Source organism: Oreochromis niloticus, linkage group LG1 (genome assembly GCF_001858045.2).
Source record: "Oreochromis niloticus isolate F11D_XX linkage group LG1, O_niloticus_UMD_NMBU, whole genome shotgun sequence".
Lineage (NCBI taxonomy): Eukaryota > Metazoa > Chordata > Actinopteri > Cichliformes > Cichlidae > Oreochromis > Oreochromis niloticus.
Genome location: NC_031965.2, coordinates 13,523,662 through 13,551,373, shown reverse-complemented (window position 1 = coordinate 13,551,373; position 27,712 = coordinate 13,523,662). Strand labels below are relative to the sequence as shown.

The 27,712-nt window shown below is 41.2% G+C and overlaps 2 protein-coding genes across 2 annotated transcripts; one reads left to right on the top strand and one right to left on the bottom strand.

The window, feature by feature from the left end:
* Positions 1 to 1,617: 1,617 nt before the first annotated feature.
* usp8 (ubiquitin specific peptidase 8) lies at positions 1,618 to 12,986 on the top strand. The gene is given in 20 exon segments (XM_025908710.1): positions 1,618 to 1,794; positions 1,949 to 2,093; positions 2,201 to 2,286; positions 2,401 to 2,542; positions 3,410 to 3,452; positions 3,554 to 3,725; positions 3,892 to 4,054; positions 4,154 to 4,295; positions 4,504 to 4,790; positions 4,886 to 5,365; positions 6,010 to 6,084; positions 6,225 to 6,523; positions 7,429 to 7,510; positions 7,512 to 7,550; positions 7,552 to 7,652; positions 7,747 to 7,957; positions 9,459 to 9,695; positions 9,910 to 10,052; positions 10,176 to 10,308; positions 11,654 to 12,986. Coding segments are annotated over 20 exon segments (3,243 nt in total). The 5' UTR covers positions 1,618 to 1,690; the 3' UTR covers positions 11,813 to 12,986.
* A 367-nt stretch (positions 12,987 to 13,353) lies between these two features.
* On the bottom strand, positions 13,354 to 18,762 carry LOC102082713 (ubiquitin carboxyl-terminal hydrolase 22). Its single transcript, XM_005463176.4, has 7 exons — positions 17,195 to 18,762; positions 16,552 to 16,767; positions 16,267 to 16,462; positions 15,939 to 16,154; positions 15,691 to 15,833; positions 14,694 to 14,829; positions 13,354 to 13,695 (listed from the first exon to the last, which is right to left on the bottom strand). Exons 1-7 carry the CDS (start codon positions 18,406 to 18,408, stop codon positions 13,507 to 13,509), a joined length of 2,310 nt encoding a protein of 769 aa, XP_005463233.1. The 5' UTR covers positions 18,409 to 18,762; the 3' UTR covers positions 13,354 to 13,506.
* Between the last annotated feature and the right edge of the window lie 8,950 nt (positions 18,763 to 27,712).

Genomic DNA, 27,712 nt, shown 5'->3' with positions numbered 1-27,712 from the left:
CTGTAGTTTCTAGAATGTAGAGGTCTGAGTACTCCTTGCTGCACTGCAAACAAATACTAAGTTGTTTCATTTCTGTTTGGGAGTTTTTGTCTGACGGCGTGGGTGGGTCTGAAGTGCACTTTTTCACACACCTCTATATATAAACAAAAGAACCAAAAACATATTAATCACTGGGCAGTATAAAACTGTTTTAACTATACAGAGTTATGGCAGTAGGATAGGATAGGATAGGATAGGATAGGATCAAACTTTATTGTCATTAAACATGTATAAATACAGGGTAACAAAATATAGTTTGCATCTAATCAGAAGTGCAAGGTGCATTAAGTGCATTAAGAGCAGATTATATACAGATAAGGGTAGTATGAAAGGTGGAAATAGTTATGTACAGATTATGTACAAATAAATTAAGTATACAGATGTTTATATAGCTATACAGAGAGCAAATATACAGATGTTCTACGGACAAATGTACAGATGTACTGATGTATACATATGTACAGATATACAGATGAGGTGTACAGAATACAGATATTCTATATTGCTATACAGACGGGCAGATATACAGATGTAATATGAACAAATATACAGATGTGCTACATATGTACAGATGTACCAGTGTGTGGTAAACAGATCTACAGAGTGCTATGAATATATCTACAGCAGTTGAAGAGTAGCGCTATAGACTATAACAGCAAACAATGTAAGTACGTACACTTAAAAGTCACAGAGCAATACAGATAAAATACAGGAGTCACCACAGAATATGTGGTTTGGCAGCAAAGATGTGGGAAACGGGTATCAGGAAAGAAAAAAATGACTCCAGAAGGTGGCGGTAGTGTGATAGTAAGGATGCCGACGTCTAAGAATTAGCTGAAGAGGAAGAAGAGAACGGGTTGGGGAAAAAAGGAGGAAGCGGAACAAGAAATCAGAAATCAGCTGTCAAAAAGTGGCTAAAGTGTAAGCAACGGATCAGAAAGAGGTATTTTTTAAAACTAAATGTATATTGTCAAACTGTCAGACGGTAATATAGACCTCAGTGATATGGGGGGTGTTATGTACTCGACTGTCTCTGTTGTAGGGAAATAGCTCTCATAAGCTAACCTTAACGCGTAACTACGTGAGCTCCATGCGCAGCTTGCTAACTGACGTAGCTAGCAGGCTAACGAGGAAGGTAACAACGCCAAGTGCACGTTTAAGGGGCTAAATAGGTTTTTTATCAGCCAAGTAGTAGGTTTAAAGTTTAACCCGAATGCTGTCAGTTTAGTTGACCGTTAACTGCTTCGTAAAAGCATCCTGCCGAGTAGTGGGTAGCGGCTAACATTAGCGAGAAAACTATGTTGTTGTCGTCAGTGTTGACATGTCCTGGGTCTGTTGACTACGGCCAAGCGCCGTGTCATAGCTAATAAGTGATTTATCTTCGACGTGTCGTCGTTTCGGCTTAACCTGTCCTAATTCTAGACATCTCTAAATGCTACACGACCGCTGACGGCACGGGAAAACTTTTTGAGACGTTTTTGCTAACCGTGGCTTAACTGTTCTTTAGCAGACTGAACCAGCTGTTCTAGTATAAACAGCGTGTGTTTGTGTTTTTCTCTTTCACAAACATTTATCCAGAGATGTTCGGAGCTTGTCTACACCACTGACCCTGTTGCCTGCCAGTGACCTCTGACTCAACACATTCGCCAAGATGCCTGCAGTTTCCACCGGGGTCAAAGAGCTGTATTTGTCCACCTCTCTGGGGGACCTCAATAAAAAAGCTGAAATTAAGCCAGACAAGACGAGCACTAGAAAGTAATATTACTATATTTTTTTTGGCATAAGTTAATACCTAATAAAAAGACATTTGTCACTGATCTCAATTTTCTGGCTTCTGTGATTGAAGCACATTGCAGTCATGTGGAGATGAAAGTCTTTAACTTACATATACATTTTTTTGTGTTTGTAGCTATGTCCAGAGTGCCTGCAAAATATTCAAGGCGGCAGAGGAGTGCCGTCTGGACAGAGATGAGGAGAAAGCTTATGTACTGTACATGAAGTATTTGACAGTATATGACATCATCAAGAAGAGACCAGAGTTCAAGCAGCAACCGGTATACCTAATATTTATAAATTTGTTCATTCTTTTTGTATTGCTAACCTAATGTTTTTTTCACATGAAGGCAGATTATTTACTTGAAGTGTTCTCTGATGTGCACAGGAGTATTACATCACTATGCTTGGGACAAACAGCTTTAAGAAAGCCATTGAAGAAGCTGAAAAGCTGTCTGAAAGTCTTAAACTCAGGTTAGAGGTTTCAGCTGTCATGATTATGGTCACTTTCTTAATTCAGACACTGCAAAATAGGATATTGATTTTGTTTCACTTAACTGATCTTTATTTCCTACCTATTTTTAACAGGTACGAAGAGGTAGAAGTGAGAAAAAAACTAGAGGAAAAGGAGAGACAAGAGGAGAAGAAGAGGAGGGAGGAAATGACAGAGAAGGATGGCGAACGGGGCTCTCCAAAAACGTCATTCGCAAACAGGAAGGACAGCAAAAAGGTGAAGGTTTGAAATGAGGATACACACTGCTGCCTGTGTGTATACTCATTGCAAAGTATATTGCTGGTTTTGGACTTATTTTTGAAGCCCCCATTTACACTGCGTAAGATATATAGGCTTTGCAATGGAATATTCTTCCATTCAGATGACATAGATGTGCCACCTTCTGCACATTCTTCACACATCACAAAAGGAATGCTCAGATAATAGAGTCTGTCAAACTGGTCTGCCTGCATTCAAGACTTGTCCCCCATTGAAAACACTTGGACAACAACACAGACCAAAGGAGACTCTGAACAGTATGAAGCTGAACTCAGATAGTGACTGGAAAGCTTTTTCCTACAGTAGATGATCTCCTCAGCTGTAATTAGTTTTTTAAACATGAAATGTGATGCAACAAAGTGGTGAATCTGCCACTATCCCAACTTTTAGAAATATGTTGCAAATTCAAAAGGAGTATTTTACTGTCTTATATGCAACTTTCCGATATTTTACCAAATTTACACTTACATAAGAACTGCATCGATAAATAACCCTCCCAAAAGGATCTAAACTAAAGCACAGTATAAGAGTTGAATTTTGCAGGTGGTTACAGGTATTGAAATATTTATTACACACAGCATTTCTGTGCCTTTTGGAAAATAAGGTGAGAAATAAAGACTTCAAATGTTTTATTTTCTTTGCCCTATTGGGCATTACAGTGGATTTTAATAATAATAATGCAAACACTTGTAGCTTAATTAATATTTGAATGCCTGTATTGAAATCGCAATGATTCTTTTATGTATCTTTAGTATAAGGCAAAAATTCCAGTTCAATTTATGTTAACATGCTAATGAGATGAGTGTTTGTGGATGTGTGTTGCAGGTGAAAGCTGAACAGAATGAACTGAAGAATGTAACCTCAAAAGGTAAAGTGGAAAACCTCAAAGCAGTCATTTTGTTTTGATCTTTGAATTTTATTTGAATTTAGTTTATTTATTAGTGCTGAGTTACGAATTTTGTCTGACAGCTGCGCTGCCTGCTGGTGGGATCACGGCTGAGAAACTTTACAACATGATGAAGGACCAGACTATCGCAATAATTGTTATGGATGCACGCAGCCATCGAGATTTTGAGGAGTCTCATATTCAGGTCCAGGCTCAAACCTGCATCAGCGTGCCTGAGGAGGCCATTAGCCCAGGGTGAGAAGCGAAGCTTCAAATTTGATTGAAGTTTGTTCTAACACAGCATGTGTGATTCATTATCGAATAATAATATGAATGGACTGATCTTTCTATCTTTCGTTTATTTATTTTTGTGTCTGTGTTTTTGGGTTTTTTTGGTCAATGAAATGTTTTGACTTTTCAGAATCACTGTGAATCAGATTGAGGCAAAGCTGCCAGAAGATTCCAAAGAGCACTGGAAACGGCGGGGATTTGTAGATTATGTCATCCTCTTGGATTGGTTCAGTTCTGTCACTGACCTTAAACTGGGGACCACCTTGCAGAGCCTCAAAGATGCTCTTTTTAAGGTAACTGTGTCTGGAGGGTGGTTGACTTTATCCAGTAGCTTGTAAATATCAATAGCTGTGTCATGTAAAATTACAATGTTGTGTTTGACAACTACACAGTGGGACAGCATCACCATCCTGCGTAGTGAGCCGCTGGTGCTGGAGGGTGGCTATGAGAACTGGCTGTTGTTTTACCCCATGTATACGACCAATGCTAAAGTTCGACCACCTAGACAGACCATTACCAACACCCTCCCTCAGTGTGAGTATGAGTAGTACAGTTTATTAAAAAGTGGCCCTTTAATGCTATGTTTTGTCATTTTATGAGATAGAAAATAAAAACCACAATATACTTACTATACAATATGTACGTTGTTTACAATATAAAATATACATATTACTCACTTACTTCCTAATTGTGGCTGGACTCTTGTCTTACATGTAGACATTTTCTTTGATGTTTTGAACAGTGAACTTTAGTTACCCATCCCTTGAGGAACCAAAACCTCCAACCCCACCTCCACCCGAGCCTGAAGTTTCACTTGAGCCTCAGGAACCATCAGCTCCTGTGCTTGTGAATGGGGTCACACCAGCAGAACCTCCAACATCTAAAACTTCCATAGTTGCTGATAGGTTGCCCGACAGTGTTGATTTCTCTGTCACCGGCTCCACAAATTCTGGTCAGGACTTGGGTAAGAAGGCCCCTGCTGCAAGCACATCCAGCCAGTCACCTGCAACACCCAAAGCATTCCCTCAGGTATTATATTTACCCTGATAACTGTTAAACCTTTAGAGAATGCAAAGAATTAAGGACTCCAAATGTGTCTAAACATGACTCTTCTCCTGTCCCAGTTTGACCGTACCAAGAAACCTGAACCTAAGCCCAGCCAAAATGGGTCAGCAAAGGACTCCACCCAGAATGGCCCAGTTGTCCCAGACCGTTCAGTTAAACCACCCTTTGCTTCTAATGCTTCTCTTTCTAAAGAAGAACAAAGTCAGATACACTCCGAAGCAGTGGCATTGATGGAGAAAGCAAAGCAGGAGCAGGAGAAACGCATGCAGCAGCGTCGTTTAGAGGAGGAGAAACGGGACAAGGAGTCGAAAGAAAGGCTAGAAAAGGAAGAAAGTGAGAAGAGAAGGAAGGAAGAGGAAGAGAGAAGACATCAGGAGAAGAAGAAACTGGAAAGGCAGAAGGCAGAAGATGAGGAAAATAAAATAAACAAAGCATGGGACGAAAAAGACAGGAGAGGAAAAGAGCAGAACTCTGACACACCCTCTAAGAGTATGTCTCTGGATTCCCCGGCTCCCAACCATATTGTTAGTGAGATTAAGGTGAGTCCTCTTCTCTGTCAGAGATAATTACTGTCACAAACAAATGAAAGTTTAAGGTCATCCCACAAGGTCCTAGTGTCTTAAATCATTGGTTAAAAGAAGATGTTAAAAATTCTTCGTCATAATTGCACATCCTAAACAATGTACTTTTTTTTAATTTTTTTATTTAAACACACAATCCACTAAACTGTTTTAATGAGTTAAAGGATTAGAACCTAGTTTGGTTCCTAGAGCTAAAGTATAACAATTAGAGCCCAAATAACAATTATTTGTAAAGATTACACATCAAATAGTGTAATGCTGCTCATATAAAGGTGGCATGTGTATGTTGAGACTTTAAATTCTAACCCCCCATTTTTACTAACTAGTCCTGTTTAGGCTGATCGCTTCCTTCAGTTTAACCTGTCACTGTCAAAATGGAGGAACAGTTTGATAGAGAAGTGAAGCCACCGCTAAACAATTGTAGTTTGTCCTTTATTAAATTTGAATTCCTGGACACTTGGGGTTAGTGTTGTCTGTCAAATTTATTGCGTTTGTTAGATTTCAGCAGGGCTGTGAGAGACTGTGACTCTCACAGCTTTTATTATTATTTTTTTGTATGACCTTATTAAATAAAGTGTGTTTGTGTGTGTGTGTCTTCACAGAGGGAGCCTCTGACCCGAGCAAGGAGTGAAGAGATGGGTAGGAGTGTACCGGGCCTTCCTGATGGTTGGATGAAGGTACCAGATACCCGAACCTGAAATAAGTGATTCATTTGAAATAACTGAGGGTGAAAGTTCAAAGGAAAAAAAGTTTAAAGGTTTATGGTTAACTTTTACCAAATGCTTTTCTTTTCCTCTGCTTAATTTTTTTTGGCTAGTTCCTTGACACAGTGACGGGGACCTACCGATACTACCATTCGCCAACCAATCGTGTCCACCTGTACCCTCCTGAAGTCACTATTCCCCAGACCCCACCATCGACACCACCAACAGTCAAACAGAAAACACCACGACCAGCTGAGCCAGACACCAACCGTGAACGAGAGCAGGAGCAGTCTAAACTGAAACGCTCCTACTCTTCCCCTGACATCAGTCAGGACCTGAGAGAGGAGGCACAGAAGAAGGCCACTGCCCCGACCGCTACTGCTGTCATACCCACAATCAACAGAGAAACCAAGTAAGACATGCTGTGCACCTATAAATATGTGAAGTGACAGTGAACAGATAATAGCTGCATATTATAAAGGATAATAGAAGCCTGCAAAATACTTCTTCTGGTATAAAGATGGTGTGTCAGAGTGTCATAAAGATGATTCAGATTGTGTTTGTGTGCATAGAAGAGTAGTTTTTTGATAGTATTTGCTCAGGCTGTTCAGTTAAGTGAGCAGAAAATGTGTGATGATTTAAAATCAAAGGTCTCAATGGTTACAGGGTTTTTGTTGCAGGGTGTTACAATTTTCTTGTTACTTTTTCTTCTGGTCACTTCGTGTATATAGATTTGTTTAACATGTTCTAAACAGTTTGAGGTTCGAGACTGTAGGGTTAAAAGATGCCTGGATGGTAAGGTAGTAATTTCAGTGACTGTTCATGTTTAGTTTGAACCTGTTTTACAGTGAAATAATAATAATAATAATAATAATAATGGATTGGATTTATATAGCACTTTTCAAGGCACCCAAAGCGCTTTACAATTCCATTATTCATTCACTCTCGCATTCACACACTGGTGGAGGCAAGCTACAGTTGTAGCCACAGCTGCCCTGGGGCAGACTGACAGAAGCGAGGCTGCCATATCGCGCCATCGGCCCCTCTGGCCAACACCAGTAGGCGGTAGGGTAAAGTGTCTTGCCCAAGGACACAACGACCAGGACAGAGAGCCCGGGGATCGAACTGGCGACCTTCCGGTTGCAGATGCGCTTCCCCTGAGCCCCCTGAGCCACAGTTATGCTTTTTGTGCTGTTAAAGCAACAATAGTATGTATGACCTGTATTCTTTGTATATATTACACTGTGGTACTTCCTTTGATGATTCATCTGTAGTAACTACTCTGGCTTTCTCTCATTTTGCTCTTTTCTCTTTCAGACCTGCACCTGCCAAAGTCTATTCTAAAGTGGAGATTGCGCGTCCTTCAGCAGCCAAAATTCGCAACCTCAATCCCACATTCGGGGGGTTTGGGCGCATCACTGACTGGCCTTCGTAACCTGGGGCAACACATGTTATATGAACTCAATTTTACAGTGTCTTTGCAACACTCCTGCCTTGGCTGAATACTTCAACAACAATTGCTACCTAGAGGATATAAACAGGTTAGATCCGAGATAAGTGGAATTGCTGGTCATAATGAGGTCTGTATGAGGGGGAATGTATAACACCGGGGCCTCTGTTCTCTTTCTCTGCCAGGCACAATATTCTTGGCCACAAAGGGGAGGTGGCCGAGGAGTTTGGTGTAATCATGAAGGCCTTGTGGGCTGGTCTGTACAAGTGCATCAGTCCACGTGACTTCAAGATCACAATAGGCAAGATCAATGAGCAGTTTGCTGGTTATGACCAGCAAGACTCCCAGGAGCTGCTGCTGTTCCTCATGGATGGGCTTCATGAGGACCTCAACAAGGTAGTGTGAAAACTTAATAAGGGGTATTCCACAGCCACCAGTGAGGCAAAGTCTTGCAATGGTTTCATGAAAAGAGAACCATTAACATCTAAATAGTCTCACTCTTATTTAAATATTGACTAAATTAACAGTGAATCATTTATTCTGTTGAACCACAGCTTTCTCAGGTTTGCGTTTAGTATCCCTGTATGTTGTTACACACTTGCCTGTTAACAATAAAGTCCTAGTCTTTTTTATCATTTTCCTTCTTTCTGTTTTTTTTCACTGGGTTTCATTTTGATGGCAAATTAGAGAGTAAGTAAATAGCTGTGTGTCTTTGGTCCTCCTGCAGCAGTGTGCGTGTGACGTGTCTGCATCTGTCTGGTCTGATGCTCTGTCAGAACCTCTGTGCATGTTGACCCAAGACATGCTCATTGCCTGTATCAACAGATGTTTTTCCTTTTGTTTATTTTGTTTTTACTGGCTTCATGTGCATTTAGATCGGGGGGCGGGGGGTAAGGCAAGACAGAGGAAAAAAAAAAAATCCCCTAGTGCGATTTTATGTTTTTATAACTCAGCTGTAAAAGGCTGATATTGTGGTCACCTACGTTTGTGAATGCGATAGATCAAGAACGAGGTGATGTAATTCTTAAAAGTGATGCCGTATGTTTATGTACTAAAAATCTTGGATACGTTTGAATCTCAATGACCTTGACCTCAAGGTTAGAGTACTTCTGATAACTGTATTTTTGCAAATCTTGTCACTGCAATAACTTTTTGAAATTGATACCATGGGTGTGTCTACTAGGATACCGTAGGGGTGTCTACTAGGAGGCTGACGGGTCACCAGTATTTTATATTTTTAAACTTACTATAACCACAAAGGTAGTGGGGTTTTTTTCTGAGGTATTTTTCCTATTGAAGGTCTTTTATTTATGCTGTTAGAGTATCAGCTGAGTGATACAGTGACGAATGTCTCCACCTGGGGTTAAGTTGCAGAAGTACATCAACCCATTTTCTTTTTGAGCATAGGATGCCGATTCGATTGTAGCAGCTGGTGATGTGCATTTGTCATCACACACTCCATCTCATCATGTCCCTTTTGTGTGATCTTCTGACCTGTGTGCCATCACGCTGGCCCAGTCCCAGTCCACTCTGTCTCTCTGGGACAATTGATTTCTTTTTTCTTTTTTAAATATCATACTAATTAATAAGGTATTAATTAGCAAGTGTTAACCTGTCATATCTTTCTGCCTGTCATACTGAGAGTGAACTGGCTGAACTGCATGCTAATAAGCTGAACAATACTGGAGAGATGAATACAGAGATTATGGCTTGAAAATTCTTCATGTAGTTTTTAGTGAGTTTTCACTTCTCCCTGCAATGTGATATTGATAGGTGGTATAGTGAACATCTGCCATTATTCATCGATTTTTAGTTGAATCACAAAGGCAGGTGTCTCTAACCGTTAATTTGGGCATCTGTCATTTTAAATTATTTATTTTCTTTCACTTCTGGTCAGGCGGACAACAGGAAGCGGTACAAGGAAGAAGAAAATGACCATCTGGATGATCAAACGGGTGCTGACCTGGCCTGGAGCAAACACAAGCTTCTGAACGAGTCCATCATCGTAGCACTGTTCCAGGGGCAGTTCAAGTCCACTGTGCAATGTCTGACTTGCCATCGCAAGTCACGGACATTTGAGACCTTCATGTACCTGTCGCTGCCACTGGCCTCCACCAGCAAGTGCTCCCTACAGGTCAGGGCATATCAAAGCATGTTTTTCTCTCTCGTGTCAAGCACACATATAGTTATCTAATATATTCACATCATAACAGCATTTATTTCTCTGAATTAATTATTCTGACAAACTAGCCAATTGAATGTACTGTGGTTGTGTAGATCATATTACTCTTGATTAAATGCAGATATAACTATGGTTAATAATTAGTGATTCTTCTACTTCCGGGTAGGATTGTCTGAGGCTATTCTCCAAGGAAGAGAAGCTGACTGACAACAACAAGGTGTTCTGCAGACACTGCAAAGCCCACAGAGACTCCACCAAGAAACTGGAGATCTGGAAGGTCCCACCCATCCTCCTGGTGCACTTGAAACGGTCTGTAATCAATGCAGTAAAACAGTTTTTATCTGTCTATTTTCACTCCTCACTTTATAAGCTTTACAGGAGTGCTATTTTTGACATTAACATTATTTTCTGTTGTGGGGGTTCTTCCTGCAGGTTCTCCTATGAGGGTAGATGGAAGCAGAAACTGCAGACATCTGTAGACTTCCCTTTAGATAATCTGGACCTGGCCCAGTACGTCATTGGACCCAAACAGAGCCTGAAGAGATACAATCTTTACGGAGTGTCTGTAAGTGAAACTGAAATGACTGCTGCTGTTTTTACCACTCTGCTGTAAAAGGTTGATGAAGTATTGTTGTCATCCCGCCAGGCGGGTGGGCTGCATGGACACCTAAATGTGTGAATGCAATAACTCGATAATGTAGCTGTGAGTAGTGAGCAGTAGCTTCAAATTGATAACATGGGAACATCTGCAAAAAAATCTCTTCTAATCTCAGTGACCTCAACCAAAATGTCAGAGCTCACATATTCTGAACATCTTTGCATCTGCAATAGCTTGAGAAGTAAGTCACCTAGGGTTTTCAAACTGATACCATCAGGGTGTCTACTAAAAATCTTTGATGACTTTCAATCTCAGTGACCTTGACCTCAAGGTCAAATCACTGGCCCTTTACCAATATTTTTAAATTTATGCACTAAACAAAATTTTAACATAAACATTTTATTCTGAAATAACACTCTGCTCAGGAACCCTCTGAGCCTGTCTATATAAATATGATTTGCTGAACTGTATTAAGTTAAGGCATAATGCCAACGGGTCCTGTGTCCTGGGCAGTAAATTCAGCAGGTACCACAATGATGCCATTTCTCTATTTTGGTGAGAAAGAAGTGTTGGCATGTAGTTTGGTCTCAGTATAGCTGCTTCTACTGACAGACCCAGGATTCGTTAAAGGTCTGGCTGAATGAGCTGTTATTGTGAAATTAGACCAAATTATTAATATATGCCAATTCTGATATCTTCATAGTCAAAATCTAATGTTGTATATGGTATCATCTATGGTAAGATCAGCAGATGAGCAATGATTACAAACTTGCTACATGCAAAGTTTACAGTCTGCTTACTGAACAAAACTGGTGAATTTTTAAAAATTATTTTGACATGGTGCAAAATCAGTGGTCCCACTCAGGCTTCAGTAAACGTTAAATCGATAGACCTAGCATGGTCCATTTAGTTTTGTATGATCAATCTGTGAAAACCTGGGCTTTTTAAGAACACTTTTTTTTTTTTAATGGGTTGTTTGGTTTCCCAAATATAACAAATGTAGGGAGCAAGGTTGATGTACAGTTTATCAACTTATTAAAGTAACATCAACAATTGTCTGAATGATAAAAAAAATGAGTTGGATCTACTTGGGGACTACAGCCAGTCTTTTGGCAAATAGGCAACACAAGAGCTGTACTGGCTCAGTAGCTTTGGTAAATAAATGTGTTTGGTCCCTAAACAGCAAGACAGGATAGTAAAATATTTATACAGGCAAGATTGGGGGAAAAAAAAGAAGAAGTTTAAAACATTGAAAACAGCAGCCTGTAATGCTTAAGTAACATTTGATTGTCGTCTGCTTTTCCACTACCAGAACCACTATGGGGGTTTAGATGGCGGCCATTACACAGCCTACTGTAAGAACGCCGCCAAACAGCGCTGGTACAAGTTCGACGACCATGAGGTGTCTGACATCTCCACCTCCTCCGTCAAGTCCTCTGCAGCCTATATCCTGTTTTACTCCACCCTGTGATGGTGCTGTGGGACATAAAGGAGGCACACTAATACACCAGAGCAGCAATGCTTTTTTCTTTTTAGAATCACAGCTCTGAGGACCTGGAGCACGAAGCTGCGGGTAACTTGTCGGGGAATAACTCGAGCGAGTGGCCATGAGATCTCGTCTGTCCCAGAAAGGAGAACGGTGCAGGCACACTGTGCAACGCTTCAGCTACTAGAGGAGCCATAGCTGTTTAAAATATGCCATCTGTTCACGTTACTGATCATCTAGAGACTAAATGGATCCTCCTTTAAATCTGACTTCTCTACCATAGTTGTGCTGTAGGGCTGACCGCTGGTCCAGACGCTCTTCACTCGCATTTCTTTCGCACTCGGTGTGGACAGCACTATCGCAGAACTGATTTTCAGCTTTCTTGTACTGTGCATACACAGGATTAACAGTTAGGTGGCATGTACATACCTACCGACGCTGATGTTGCACATTAAAAATGTAAATACTTTAGGGCAAAATATTTATCTGTTAAGTGACCAAATTATTATTATTTTTTTTCGTGAAAGTAGCAGCCATTATATTATCTCCATATTCATAAAGGCAAAGCATATGTTTTAGGGGTTTACCTGTAGAGCCTTCTCTTGTTTATTAACGAGGGGGTGTTAAAGAGACTGTGACTGATTTTTAGCATTCTTCCTGAGGTAAAGGAGGGAGTTTTGATTGTTCATATTAGCCACATTCTTGCACTTATCCACTTATGCAATCACATTAAGTTGTTTATGTAGAACATATTTGTTTAACAGCCGATTTCAGCGCTCTACTCAGAATGCTTTAAGCTGATGCTGATATCTTGTCTGTCTTGCTCGGTTCAGCTAATGAAAGGAAACCCTACGGTCTTCTTAAAGTTTATTGTCAGTTAAACATACTTACTCTTTACATGATTATACTCAAACACTATTTAGAGGCAAATGTATCAGGATAGATTGACATCCTGTTTGGTTCATACTAGTGATTTTTGGTCTTTATTTGTTTGAGGCTTGGTTAGATTTTTTTTTTTTTTTAATTACTTTAATGTTTAGTATTGAGCTGGAGAATGTGAAGACATGAGAAATTACCCTTAGCCACTTACACGAGTGTGATAGGGTCAACACACGCTGCCTGACTGACCAGCCGACTGACAAGGGCAAGCACAAAGTAAGCTTGATTATTATTTTTTGTTTTAGAATGGACCAGAGCTCTTAAGGGGTAGGATTAGACTCTGAACTTCCTGACTGTTTTTATTGCCTCGCATGAGATCATGTGCTATTTTCTTTTCACTTGTACTTTTTTTCCCCCCCTCAATGTTCTGAAAGTGTTTCAGATATAACGATTATATTAATCTCAAACAACTCATGTCTATTTATTAAAACTGCTTCAAATTAGTTTCTGTGTGTGTTTGTGAACAAATTTTCCAAGATATTTTCAGCATATGTATTAAGTACTGTCATAAAGCCCTTATCAACATGATTTCCCTGTCTTCCTGTGGTTGTGAGATAGCGTGATAGTTAAACATTATACATTAGCACTGAACTCACAAGTCCGTGTTATAGCTTTTAATTTATTTCTAATTGTTATGGAGATGCTAACAGTACAAAGAGCACCAGAGATGTTGAACCAAATGCAGATGATAAGAAACATTTTCAAGAGGGAAACTGGATTTGGTCTTCTATTTGCAAAGCTCACAGTCCTTGGATCTTTGGCTTCTGGAAAGGCTTACGGCTGTAGAGCAGCATGTAGGCGTTGGGAGATTGCACCAGGGTGTCCTGTACCTCTCTGACAAGCGAGTCGTCAAACAAGTGCCAGGTCTGGGCTGAGGCGTTGTGGCACAGAGCCGTATAGTGACCCATGTTTAGATGACCTGTGTGGTTCTATTAAAAAACATTAATACATTTAAAAAAAACAGATGCAGCTGTAATATTTACATGAAATGGTTCCAAGTCCTAAACATTAAACCCTGTGTGTTGCCTGGGTGATCTTAAATTGGTGTAAAGCACTTTGTGGCAATGCCAAAAGTTTTTCTGTAATGTTACAGTTTTGTGTTTTACTATTTAAGCCCAAAAAAGTTGGGTTTGTTTCATGAACTGCAGCAGCATTTCCTTATCACGTATTAAAACTGAGACAGTTTATTGAAGCTGCCCTTCATTTTCTCATACTAAGTTATCTCACATTAAATTATTAAACTACTTCACACTGTTAGAAGGGGTTGGTTCACTGCTCCAGCCCACAGAAGATCAAACTGGCCCAGGATGGAAAATGAGTTTTGCGCCCCTGCCTAAGGAAAAGTCTGGCACCAGGGGTGTTCCTAGGAATTTTAAAATGGTCTCTTTATTATTGAAGCTGTTGATTATTTTAATTATATAATAATGTAATTCATCAGGAAATTAATAACTAAAGATTTAAAAAGCTGCAAAATAAATAGTATAAATACAGTAATTGCATCCAAAATATAGTGGAGTAACAGAAGAAAGCAGCAACACGTAAGTCCCAGTAAATCACTGGAGTAAATGTACTCAGTTACATTCCTACTGGTAGTATTCATGCTCTTCTATAACAATGTTGGGGACTGTAAGATTAACAGTATTCCAGTCCAACCTGCCAAAAATGACTGCCCTCAGCCCCTGAGGGCAGTCATTTTTCAGAAGGGGCTGTTGCCACCCCATGGCCCCCTTCTGGACACACCCCTGACTGCTAAAGTGGCATCATGCATTTCATTTACAGCCCTGAGCCTTCGTGGTCTTGGCAGTCATGCATCTCCAAGTCTTTGAATCTACGAGTGTGGATGTTTGCAGTGCGCTCAAATATCTTTTGGCAAAACACAAACATGACCTCACAAATTCATATTACGATCTTCTTCATGTTCACTCACCACAACAGCATACAGGTGGTATGAAGAATCCGAGACATTATGCACTGAGCTCGACAGAAATGGGGTCAAGTCGAGCTTCATGGGGAACGCAACATTAGTCCTCAGTTTCACCTGCTTCTTCCCCTTACAGCCAAACCTGCGGCGGAGGAAACAAGTTTAGTTTAAAACACTGACTCTTAAAAAAACAGTGGGGGTTATTGATTTGTCTTAGCCTTCCTGTATCGCCGGGGTATTTGGAAGCAGAAACACTTCATAATAGAATAGAAAGAGTATTAAATATTCATGATGCCTGCTGAATTAATGCATGCATGAATACATGTTATTAGTAGCAAAGGTCTGTTACTCAATATTGATAAATGGCACTATTAGTTTTTTTGTACTTACAAGCAAAAAGATCATTATTAGAAATCAATTAATTTTTTGAGTCTTTATTGTCTAATAATTTAACAAACTCAGTCCTTGAATTATTCGAATGCATATTGTTGCTTGTCTGTTACTGTCATGACCATTGTTGCTGTAATTCAAATAGACCAAAAACAGACTGAATTGGTCACTAAAAAAAGAATGTCTCCAGAGCAGTGGCAGACCTAGAAAATTGCAAATGGGGAAGAAACGATTTATTTAAGCATCTTGTTTTTTTTTTCCCCTCAAGCCTACAAAGCCTTCTTGGTTTTGCTCAATTTTGGTCATAATGATATTAATTGTATCATGTGACGTGAATGTGAAAGTCTTGTGCACTGCCGTTTTCACGGTCAACACTGAATCTAGGCAGCATCGACTAAGTCCTTTAATTGCTTTCGAACAAAGCACCCTGCTGAAGTTCATCTCCTTCTAAAGATCAAAGCCTAAGAGCAGCTACACTCCTGAGTGGACCTTAAAGTGAGATTATACTCTGCTAAATGTTACACATCCATTCATAAAATCTAAAGATTTTATCGACTGAACATATACTCTGTAAATAAAGTATCTTAACAGATGACGATCCATTCCCTCTCACCGTTTTAGGTGCAACATGAGGATCTCTGGAGGTTTGTCCAAACTAGTGATGACCGCCGTTTCTCTCCTCATCCTGCACACTGAACACAGCAGCTGCTCTCCCCCAGTTAGGACGGTCTGCTCGAAGAACAGCGACAGACAGTCCTGCACAACATGAAATGAAAATAAAAAACAAGCACAGAACTGCAGGGGCGAGGCCATCAGTATATCAAATGCAAACAGTCTGCAAGGTGTTTAAAAAAAACCTGCCTGAATGGAGCACTTAAGGATGCCGGCAGGAATCGGCAGTGACAGCACAGTAAAGGCCTGTGTGCTGTATGCCTGCTGATCGCAATGCATGCAGAGGGTTATGTAGCTCAGCTGGCCCTCAAACAGCTGTGACACAATGGTGCTTTCAGTGGCGCAGTTCCTATTGTGTTCTTGCCTCGGCTGTCGTATTGAACAGCGCATCTGGTCCTTTGCAACCTTGTAAACAATCACATACGCACAGAAACACACTCAGTTATGCTTTCTGTGGGTTTATATTACCGAAAGGAACAGGCTATGTGATGGTGCAGATGCGCAGGTGTCTCTGCACCTTTTTCAGGTCGTCGTGTAGCGCGTTAAGGAGAAAGAGGAGCAGTTCCTGGGCGTCCTGCTGGGAGTAGTTGTTGAACTGGGGAAGGATGGAGCACAGCACCGACCTGGCCTCTACGGGGGCACAGCTGGAGTTTGTCCCCAGCCACATCTCCTCTAGCAGGCGGACAAACACCTCAGCGACCCGGCACTTGGACCTACATGAAAAGAGGTTAAACTACTGGAAAAAACATGACTGCCAACCCTCAGGTGAGTCCGAGAATAAAACGAAGATGCTCAGTCTTACTTTTCCAGTTCTCTGCGTGTTTCCTGATCCAGGAGGTGCTCTACGAGCGGCACGGTGGAGCACAGGCACTGTAACACCGCATTTAAGTAGCAAGAGTTGCCAGAATTGTCTAACCCACACACTCCCGGTCTGTTCCAGTTGTTCTGCAGCCTCACTGCAGAGCTGCACCTGTGTTTTCCTTTCACCGTCACCTGACCACAGATGTTGGTGTTTGTCCTGCAGGAGAATTTAGTCAAGCAAAAATATCAAATATATCAATGACAGGATTTATTTGTTCAAATCTTCACATAAAAAGATCACAATATTAAAAACCCTGGTTATCACATTAGAATGTGGTGTGTCAAGTGGTGGGATAGATAACACAGGAAATTAAAAATCAGCTGCAAGTAGCGGTAAGGCTCTATGGCAGGTTAAGTGGGGTGATGAGCAAGGAAGGAAGACTGAAAGTCAGAATCAGGGTGCTCAAGGCTCAGTGATGAGTGTGGGGATCAAATATCTAAAACACACACTTATAAATTAAATACTAAGCTAAATATAAAGTTTTCAGAATTTCATTTTTTTTCTGTTTGGCTTATTTCATTCATCAAACATTGCAGCAGCCATAAGATGTAGCAGAAGATCTGTGACAAAAAGCGGGACTAACCTTTGCTTACAAATATTTGAGACATTTTTCTCTTGGTATGAGCTGCTGTTCAGTCGTGGCAGAACAGGCACGGCGGTGCTGCTGTTCACAGCCAGCTGAGAGGCCAGAGTCCTGGTGAACTGAGTCAGGTTGACCTTCTTTCCTGAGCTCTGGCTCTGCAGAGTGTGGAGCACAAATGTGTTGATGCAGATCACATGCAGCGTCACCCAAAGGCCTGGGAGGAATACATCGGTCGCTGTTCCTTTCGGGTCAGACAGGGGAACGAGGGCAGGTCCTGTCCAACCCTGCAGGTGGGCAATAAGTTCAGACATCATGGAGCCCTCAGGTGGTGAAGATGGTGGCCTCTTAACAGCGGGAACAAAATGAATGGTGAACCCTAATCTAGACAAGATATGTGTGAGCCTTCCCTCCATCCAGGCGGAGCTATCCAGCTGAACCACACACCTGTGGCTGCAGAAAGGTCTCAGCAGGTGTCTGACCACCTGCTCCACAACAGATTTCTTACTCTGCCTCTGGAGCTGCTCTGGACAGTACAGATACGTGTTACAGATAAACCCCGAGCTTGGGTCACAGAGGAGAGCGAGATAAAGAGAGTAGTGCTCCTGCTGAGAGGACAGTCTGTATTTCTTCACAGCCAGGTTTGGCCCTGGCGTATGGAGGGCCTGGTAGCGCTGGGTTATGTGGCCACAGAAAGCAGAGAGGACTTCCAGCTTGTCTCCATCCTCCAGTCTGGTCAGAGACAGCAGGTCGGCCTGGATGCTGTTTCTCTTTAGCACGCCCTGCCATCCGTCTAGTTTCACATTCAGATCATGCCCAAAGTTGCAGTTCTCCCCCAAAGACAGGCCGCTCTGCAGGACCACAGAAAACCACGTCACTGCATCAGCATACCCTTCCTCAGACACATCTGTGCTCTGCTCCCTGCTCTGGCAGTGTGACTGCCGATTTGGCCCTGGCTTCACACCGGCAGCTCTCCTGATCAGCTCCCGGATCGCTTCTCTGTCCAGCACCTCCAGCAGAAGCTCCCTGGCTGTGTAGTAAACCTGGCAATTGGGGCTGGTCCGAGTCTTTGTCAGAGGCTTCACCTTTTTGGACTTTTGGAAGATATTCGGTAAGCAAAGGCTGTCCCTCTGGGTATCTTCGCGCGGTATGTCCACCAGGTGGCAGTCCTCTGACATCCAGGCGCACTCCTTCACTGACAGAGCTTTGGCCTTCATCTTTCAACCTGTGCGCGCTAAGAAAAAGCCATCTCAAAATATGTATTTATTTGGGAGCGAAAGGAGGAGATAGCCTCAGACGACGGTGTTTTTAATATCCTGTGTGCTATCCTGAAAACTGTGTGTGCTGTTCATGTTCATCTGATCCTCAGGTGAAACCAGCGCTCAGGAGAATCCGCTTTTAGGTAATTCACCTGGGATCCGCAGTAGCCAGACAAATGTGTCCTGGCAACGTAAACACAGCGCTCGTGACGCGCTTCTGGCTTCTGGTGCGCGTGACTTCAGGATTTAACTTGTCATTTAGCAAAACACTTAGAAGAACTAGCTCATGGAGAATTTGTTTACAGTGTATCTGTTGGGTATCATTTGAGCTACATGCAGTTCTTCAGAGTCTCCACTAGATGGTGCTCTGTGGTGAACCAGTGCGGCTTTTGGGAACCTACAATTCAGGGACGTTAAACTGTGGGGTTTTTCATCGTGGGCCACATACAGCCACTTTGGTCGTAAGTTGGCCGAACAAGTGAAAGATATTTAACTACACACTAAACCCCATTTGATATGAAAAGTGCAATTTCAACAGCATATCTCAGTTTTTCTACACGATAAAGAAATGATGCTGTAGTAAATTAAAGAAATCTGTCAGCACAAATAAATCTATTCCTTTCTCTTCCGTGTAACCAACTCAGGATCGAGGTGGGCCTGGAGGTTATCCCAGATATCAGGTAGCTCGAATCCGTTGTAAAAAAAACTGAAATTTCTGTTTCTTAAAGGAAAAAAAACAAAACAGGAACTTTTCTGTAGTTGTTTATCTATTACTTAATTACTTTGGTGTAGTTTGAATGGCAGAAGGAAGTGTTGTAAAACCTTTGAAAATACAGTTCAAAGTCCAAATTCAATCCCCTGCGTTACATTTTCCAAAGCTGCCCTGTGGGCCAGACTGGGGTCTTTGCTGGGCCAATTCTGACCACAGGCATTGTGTTTGACACCCCTGCTCTAATCTGTTTTTAATAATTTAGTTTTTAAAAACACCTGACCAGTTGTGGCAGTTTCTCTTCCGCTGAAGTGTCCTCACTGGTACTATGTACTGCTGACGGCATCCAACAGGTCCCTAACTCCACCCTATATCATAACCTCCTGAAACAACCCCTACACTGCCGGTAAAACTTCTATAATGGAAGAGACCCCAGAAGGTGCAAGAAAAGAGCAGGAGTCCCTCCTTCAGGTAAAAATGTCGAAGATCTGTTTTGAACAGAGCCATCCATCCATCTTCTTCTGCTTTATCTGGGGCCGGGTCGCGGGGGCAGCAGCTTAAGCAGAGAAGCCCAGACCTCTCTCTCCCCAGCCACCTCCTCTAGCTTGTCCGGGAGAACACCAGGGCGTTCCCAGGCCAGCCGAGAGATATAATCTCTCCAGCGTGTCCTGGGTCTGCCCCGGGGCCTCCTCCCTGTGGCAGACCCAACAGAGCCATGTAGCATATTAAAAGTAAAGACTGTCAACCTATATGCACAAAGGTAAAGGGATCAGCATCCAGGATTGTACCCAGATCTCTGCAGTAAAGGTGCAGTTGAATCCATTTTAAGTATTGAGTTGGCCCATTCATTTTGTGTGCTGGTAATTGTTGCTTTGTTTTGCGGTTGGAGTTGCAAAGGTATGATCTTAGGTCTGGATTACTGTTGCAAAACAGTGAAAGGGCCAGTGATGGAAGCAGATAAAGCTTTGTGGTTTTGATGGATCATATGGGTGGGGTGTTCAACCAAAATGCTTCTTAAACCTGAGACAAACTATGAGTGTAAATATGTGTTAATTTACCTGTGATTAAAACTCAGTTACTGAGCTCTTAAAAGAACTAATGGTAGCAGAGCTCTGTTTTGTTACCTTTTTTTATTAGTTATTTTGTGGCTCCAAGCAATAGGAAAAAAAATACACATTTCATTTAGCTGTGAAAGCTGGTCGTATGATTTCAGTTTTTGTTTTTCTTATCCACACAGCAGCCTGGAGAAACAGACCTGAAAGCTGCAAATAGCTTGATCTGTTTCCCAACAAGCAGAACAGCTCAAGTTCATGTGCCTTGCTCAAGGGTCACAACTTGCATCAATTACAGCAGGAATTGGGAAAGTTGGGTAAAGGTGACACCACTTTGGATTAGAAGGATTTGAGGAAAAGTGTGGGGGTTAGCACTGCTCCTTCAGAGCAAGAAGGTCTTGGGTTCAAATCCTCCATCTAGTTAGGGCCTTCCTGTGTGGTGTTTTCATGTTTTCCCTGTGTCTGTGTGGGTTCTCTCCGGGTGCTTCGGTTTCCTCCCACAGTCCAAAGACATGCAGTTAGTGGGTTAACTGGTGATTCTAAATTGCCCATAGGTTTGAACGTGAGTGTGAATGGTCATCTCTCTGTGGTAGCCCTGTGAGAGACCGGTGACCTGTCCGGTGCGTATCCACCTAGACTCGAGGCTCTGTGACCCTAAATTGGATGGATGGCATTTCTTACGGACAAATAAATCAAATATAGCTCCCTCAACTGTGACACTTGATATTAGAGAGTGTGATTCCCCTTCCCCCACAAAATTTGAAAATGACATCTTGAAGTCTGTGGCTGCTAGACTGCTAACAACCAGATAAAGAAACCACAACCGATCGCATACTCCCTCCCTTGTGGGAGAGAAAAATGTTACTCCAAATAGTTTTTTTTCTCCACATAGTAAGCAGCCATAAAGTCTACAGTTACCAATTCTGGGTAAGTCATTGAAAAAGCTTAAATTTTTTTCAGGATTGAGTTTTGGTAAAACATTAAATGGACTGCTCATTTTATTATCCAAAAAGCAAACCTGGCAGGTGCATTTCTGTTGAATATGTCCCCAATCAAACAAAGATTTAATATTTAACATATAAATCCATCAAGAGCAACTAGAAAAAGATTAACTGCATCACAAGTGGCAGTGATTGCCCTGGTGAATTATCTGAAATGTACCAAGTTCCACATGGGTGGTGAATTAAAGGAAAAACCAAACAAAGAACAATGTGAAGTTTCTTGGGAAGTGCTCCAGTGTGCCACTTGGACAACTTTACTGCACCTTGGCACGACGCTGTGACTGAGTTTCTAGTAATGTATTTGACGAATGGAACACCTTTTTCCAAATGATGTTCCCTTATTATTTATTTTGATGATTCTGCACTACAGATGGGGGCATTTCCATCCTAGAAGAAACAGCTCCCATTAGGATAGAAGGGTTTTATCACAGGATGAAGATGATTTGCTCTTTTTTTGCCACCAGATCCCTTTTCCATAGTGATTTAATGGTTCAGGCTTTTCCTTTAATTTGTCACGCATTTGTGCATTTGTGTAAACTGTCTCTACTGCTGCTTTTCTTATCAGTAGGTGGTGCGAGGTTGGCTCCAGAAGTGCAGACGTGAACCTGTGAGTTCCAGTGTGATGGATTTGAGTTCACCATCCTCAGTGACACTGGTGCTGTTGTTTCACAGAGCTGCTCGCAACAGCACCAGATCAGTTCAAGAAATTAAGTCTGCTCACTTCCAGCCAAATTACTCAGCCAACATTTTATGTTTTGACAAAACACGTATTTGCCTTCGTTAGAGCTGATCCAACATTCGCCATATGTGAACAGATAATCTGCTCGAAACACTAATCACAGATAATATCACAAGCGATCTGGCTGTGAAATGCAGATAAGTTTGGCAGAGAGGACGAAAACAAAGAGGGCGTCGCATCTCCATCTAAACTGCAAAAACGAGCCTCACGACTGCCCGTGTTCATTTCACTGCAATCCTGCTTTCTGTGCTCACAGCACGATTAAAGCTCGCCTGTTTTTTTACCTGTAGCCTGAATGATGTCATTCTTTCTGAGATTTGGCACATTTCTTTTTTTTGTAGGAAAACTGCATAATTCTAACTCATGAGATGAATTTTAAAGGTCTTTTTCCACAGCGGATCTAAAGTATATGCCGAGTGTCGTGATAATACCCTGCCTTCTGTCACCGGGGGTGGAAGAATCGCACAATTACCTCGAGGGCTCGGGAAGCTCTCTTGCATAAATCACATCCACTTTACGCTTAAAATATGTTAATCCATTAATATCAAAGGGCATCGTCTCTCCTTCAGCACACTCTTTGAGCTTTGTCTAATTTCTAATTTAAGAACCTATTCATTTAGACCCAAAGAAACATAATCAAATAGCCACTGTTTACAAAATGTGTTTCAGTCTGAAGTGTCCACTTCAAGTCTCCCACACACCCAGTAGAAAAAACTCCCCCAGAAGGTGATGATTTTATTTCATGTAGGAGTTTGAAGATAGGCAATAGTTTGCATCGTAGTACCACTCAGATCCTTAAATTATCTTCTGAAGACATTATTCCTGACCCCATTCTGCTTCTCCTTTGTTCTGTTTGTGATTGAAGACAGGTCAGAAAACTGGCTACCCTGCACATCGTGTTTCTGGAAACTCTTCTGTTGTCTGAAAAATTCATGAACAAAGATTTTAAACCAAGTGAATATAATCCAGAGTTGTCTCTTCATTTGAAAATGACAGGCTAGTTCTCTTTCACACATGCCCATGTCCAACATCACTTATAGTGTAGATTCATTAAGATGAGATCTTTTAATTTCTAGTTACATCAGTTAAATATTTGCAGGACTGACTCATTTTAAATTAGACCAGAAGAAGAGAAATTGTGTTCTTTATTTTTTTTAAGTATTTTTTTTAGGAAAATGGAAAATAAGTTGCAAAAACAGAGTTTGTAAAATCTTGAAAGTCAATACTTGGTATGATATTAAAGCTCTTTTTTGGATTTTGGCTGCCTTTTCTTCTACTTTGTCTCAACATGATCACACACTGCTTCAGTAATGTTGAGGTCCGGGCTCTGGGGAGGCCAGGCCACGACTGATAGTGTTTACTGTGTGATTTTTCTACTGCATGGTGGATCTGGGATCATCTGACGGCACTTTTCTGTGATCATAATTCCATCAGTTTTCTGTCATACCTCTCTCCTGACCTCCAGACATCCCTCAATAAGACCTGTTGCCACCAAATTTTCAGTCCAGTTCTTGTGTAATTTGCTATAAATCTAACTTTTCTTCCTGTTTCCCCTTCTTTAAGAATGGCTTCTTGACAGCCACCCTTCCACTGAGGCCATTTCTGGCAAGGCTTCAGTGAACAGTAGACGGATCAACTGAAGAGCCAGATGCATCTCTCACATCCTGGTGAGATATCTGGTGTTTCCCACATTTTCTCTATTTATTAAGGACATGATTTTCAGTTCTTCTGCTGTAGATAGTTCTCAGTACTTCCTCAGATTTTTTTTAGGATGCCATGCTAACACTTGCCAAGATTTCGGCAAATTTCATGTCTGCCAGACTGTATTATCTTTGACATTCCTCATGGACTGAAATAGAAGAATGAGAGCAAAATATGTGTTTTTTTGGCAACAGGCTGTTGGTAACAAATTGTCTAAAGATAATCTAAAAGATTATATGTATTTATCTGCGGCTACTCTCGCCCGTGTTTTTCTTAATTGCTGTTGTGTCATTTTAACATGTGTCTGTCTCAGTTTTTCAGTTTTTTGTAAACAACTCTCGCTTGGAAAAAAGACATCTTGATTTCATTGAGAATACCTGTTTAAATAAAAGATTTATTAATAATTATCATAATAATTACAGAAATAGTTAGGCACTGTCCTTTGAAGTTGTTATGAAAGAAGATGGGTTTATGTCTTTGTCAATAAGAAGGCAGTAAAACTGATGATGATGATCCTTGATCTAATTTAAGAAAACTGGCGTGAGAACGACTCAGGTCAAGATTGGATGGAAATATTTACCAGAAGTAAAATTACGTAAACACTGGAGTGAAACATCATTTGTGATGCTTCCTCATTTTTTTCTTTTCTTTCTTTCTTTTTTTTTCTGGACGAGTCAGCAGAGAACACTGCATCGCTATGTTTTTCTGTACAGTGCAGGTGTACCCTGGTAGGTGTTATAACATGCATACACACACAGACACACACAGACACACAGACGCACGCATTCTTTTACAAGGAACAAATTGCGTTGCTGTACTCTTTAACCCAGGTGATCATAAAGTTTTGGGCCTTGCAAATATACAGAAATAAAAAGGCAAAGTGCAGCACAGTGAGCACGAGTGTGCGTAAGCGTGTATGCATGTTTAAGTAGTACTCTTTTGTACCTTCTGTGGTGGAAAATGCATTATGCTGAGCTTCAGCCAGATAATACAGTGTAATGTGCGTGGCAGTCTGCTGCCGAGATACGCATCAGCTGTGTACCTCTGTTGTAAACTGAGCTCTCTGTGTGCCTGTAATGACACTGCAGTGGAAAAAAGTCCACTTCCTGGACAAGGTCAACATTGTTTTGGAAAAAATAAGGAATCGTTAATGTGGCAGGAATGTGTGCAGGTTTTTTTTTTGTTTTTTTTTAGCCCTGTTGGAAAACTGGCCACTGTGTGGAAAATGAGGACTGATAAGACTCTCTCTCTCCCTCTTTCTCTGACTCACTCTTTCACTTCCATTTTTTTTTCTCAGTCATGCTCAGCCACATAAATACAGATCTGCCATTACTGGTCAAAGGCTTGAGATCACTCCAAAATATCCTTATTTGATAGAAAAGCACATTTATTATTGTCTAATGGAACAATATATTGATTAGAAATTGTGTAAATAACAATGAATTCCTAATGGAATCACAGCTTAGTCACAACATTAAAACCACTGACAGATGACTTGAATAACAGTGATTATCATCTTACTGCTGGGAAACTTTGGGCCCTGTCTCTTTGACGTCTAAACAGACCGAGCCTGCAGTGTTGTGGTAATCATGCTCCCCGATTGCCCAGCTGGAGAGCGTTGACCCAGCTTCCAAACATCTCAGATGTCAATGCAAAGCATCAGTGGGATGCGCTGGAATAAACCCAATCCATGGAGGCCCCATCCCACAGACCACAGTGCCCCAAAGCTGGACACCACAGAAAAACTCCACAGGTCATGTGCATATGGGTGAGAGCACCAGGGAGGCCTACACAGTATTTAATGTTTTGAACAAAACAGCAGTCAGAGAGTCAGCAGAGACAGAGCTGCAAAAACCAGGGCCACGTCTGAGGCTGACAAATAAAATTAAAAGATCAAGACAGGCAGAAGAACACGGTTACTGGACAGAGGAAGATGTGCCTTTATATTCAGCAGTTTGAATAGAAGAACAGGATCTTGTAGGCAACTGCTGAATGCTGACGTTGAGACTGCTGCTTTGTAGGTGCGTTTTAATGAACTTCCCAGCCGAGGAGCTCTGAGGTGCCTGTTTCTCAAACTAGAGACTCAGACTTACTTCTTCTTCTTCTTGCTCAACTGTGGTTCAAGGTTTCCCACTTCTCTTTTTTCTTTTGCTTAACAACTTTTCAACACTGTATCAAATTCAGTCTTTTTAGGTTTAATTAGTTTCCTGCAAGTTCTTAACACTCTAAGTGGTTTCAGAAGGAGGTAGTTGTGCGGCTATTCTGAGACTGTAATCATAAACCATACAGCCTGATGGTTTAATGATCAACTAGCCGTCTAACATTATAAACTTGCATAACACAATGTGCCATTGAAACACAGGAGTGCAATATTCCATTAAATATCATAAACAGTTTAGAATAGAATCGAATAGAATTCAACTTTATTGTCATTGAACATGTCACAAGTACAAGGCAACGCAATGCAGTTTGCATCCATCCAGAAGTGCTTTAGCCATGATATCGATATATTACAAAATTTATATTAGCAATAATATAGATATATAGATATATTACAGAAATGGGTCTGTTATAGGTCTGAGGGTACAAAATATAGGTCTATTTTGGGTATGTTACAATGTACACGGTATGTTATGAATATGCTATAACTATAAGTATGTACAGGCTGTAGTGGGTGTACAAGCTATGTACAGGCTATGAACAGGATATAAATATGAAAACTATACAGAAATATGAAATAAAAAAAGCTATACAGAAATATGAACTATGCAAGTTTTAATTAGTGACTGTGTATTAATCAGAATTGTTTATTTTTTACACAATTCTAAGAAAGTAAAAAACATACCAAGAGCGCTGACCTAACACTGCTCCATAACAGTGGTCTAAATTTCATAGGTACCTTAAAATAGCACCAGCCAGAAGAGGGTGTGCATATAACACAAATTTAGCATCTATGACTCAGCGTACCTCATCTAAAGCATCGCCGTCGTCTTTTTTTCCGACTGTAATTGATTGTGAACGAACAGTCGACATGGTGAGAATCTGTAGACTTTCTAAAACCTGAACCTTTAGTCCTGCACACAGCAGGTGATTTCTTCTCAGGGACTCTTTTTGTTTTCCTTGCAGACACGCTGAGAGGGAAGTGAGGAAACTCTCCCCACAATGCATGTCAGAGATATTATAACAGCGAGAAAGAGAGAGAGAGAGAGCATGGTGGCACCTAAAGAATCCAACATTGGGATTTCTGGGAGAACTGTGCAACAGCAAAGATGGTGTCCAAAAAGAACATAAATATATTCAAAACCTTATTTGTGGGCCAAAGTCTGCAAACCTGTTTAAACTGTTTCTACTAATGCTTGAAATTAAAGTTCATTAAGATCAAGCTTTAGCATAACTGCTCAAGTAAGTGTCGGGAAGCATTTCAGTGGTGGCAGACTAGTTTCAAGAAGCACTTTGGTCCTAATAAATCACTTTATTACTACAGTCTAATTTAGTACAATGTAACATGTTGATTGTATAAGACGACAAAATGTCATATTTTTGGCCTTTCTGTTGCTTATGCACACACACATGCACACAAAAGAAAATTGTTTCATTATGGACCCTCTTCAGCTAAATTGGTTGTCTCTGTGTAATAAATGGGCTTCACTGGGAACAGCTGTTGCCACTCTGCAGGCACAGGGAACATTTTGTGAGGACTCTGTGAATATCAATGGGCTTTTAGGATGTTTTTCTCTGATTGAGGGCACATTATTATGATGTTAGCTGCTGTTGTTTATCACCGCAGCCCCAAAAGTGCTTCGAGTCCTAAAGTGAGTGCCGGTGCGTTTTCTTTCTCTTCTTAAAACGAGGAGTATGACGAGTATGACGAGGAGCATATGACTTTGACTTTGCTTACTCTGACTTTTTCTACAGTTTGGATTTCCAGTTTTAAACAACACTGAAAGACTGGCTGCTGTGCATCCAGCAGTCTCTCCAGCACGTTTCTCCTTTAGGAGGCCAGAAAAGGGTTCGTTTCTCCCCCCCGCCCTCCCAGCCACACAATGACTGCTTTAATTTC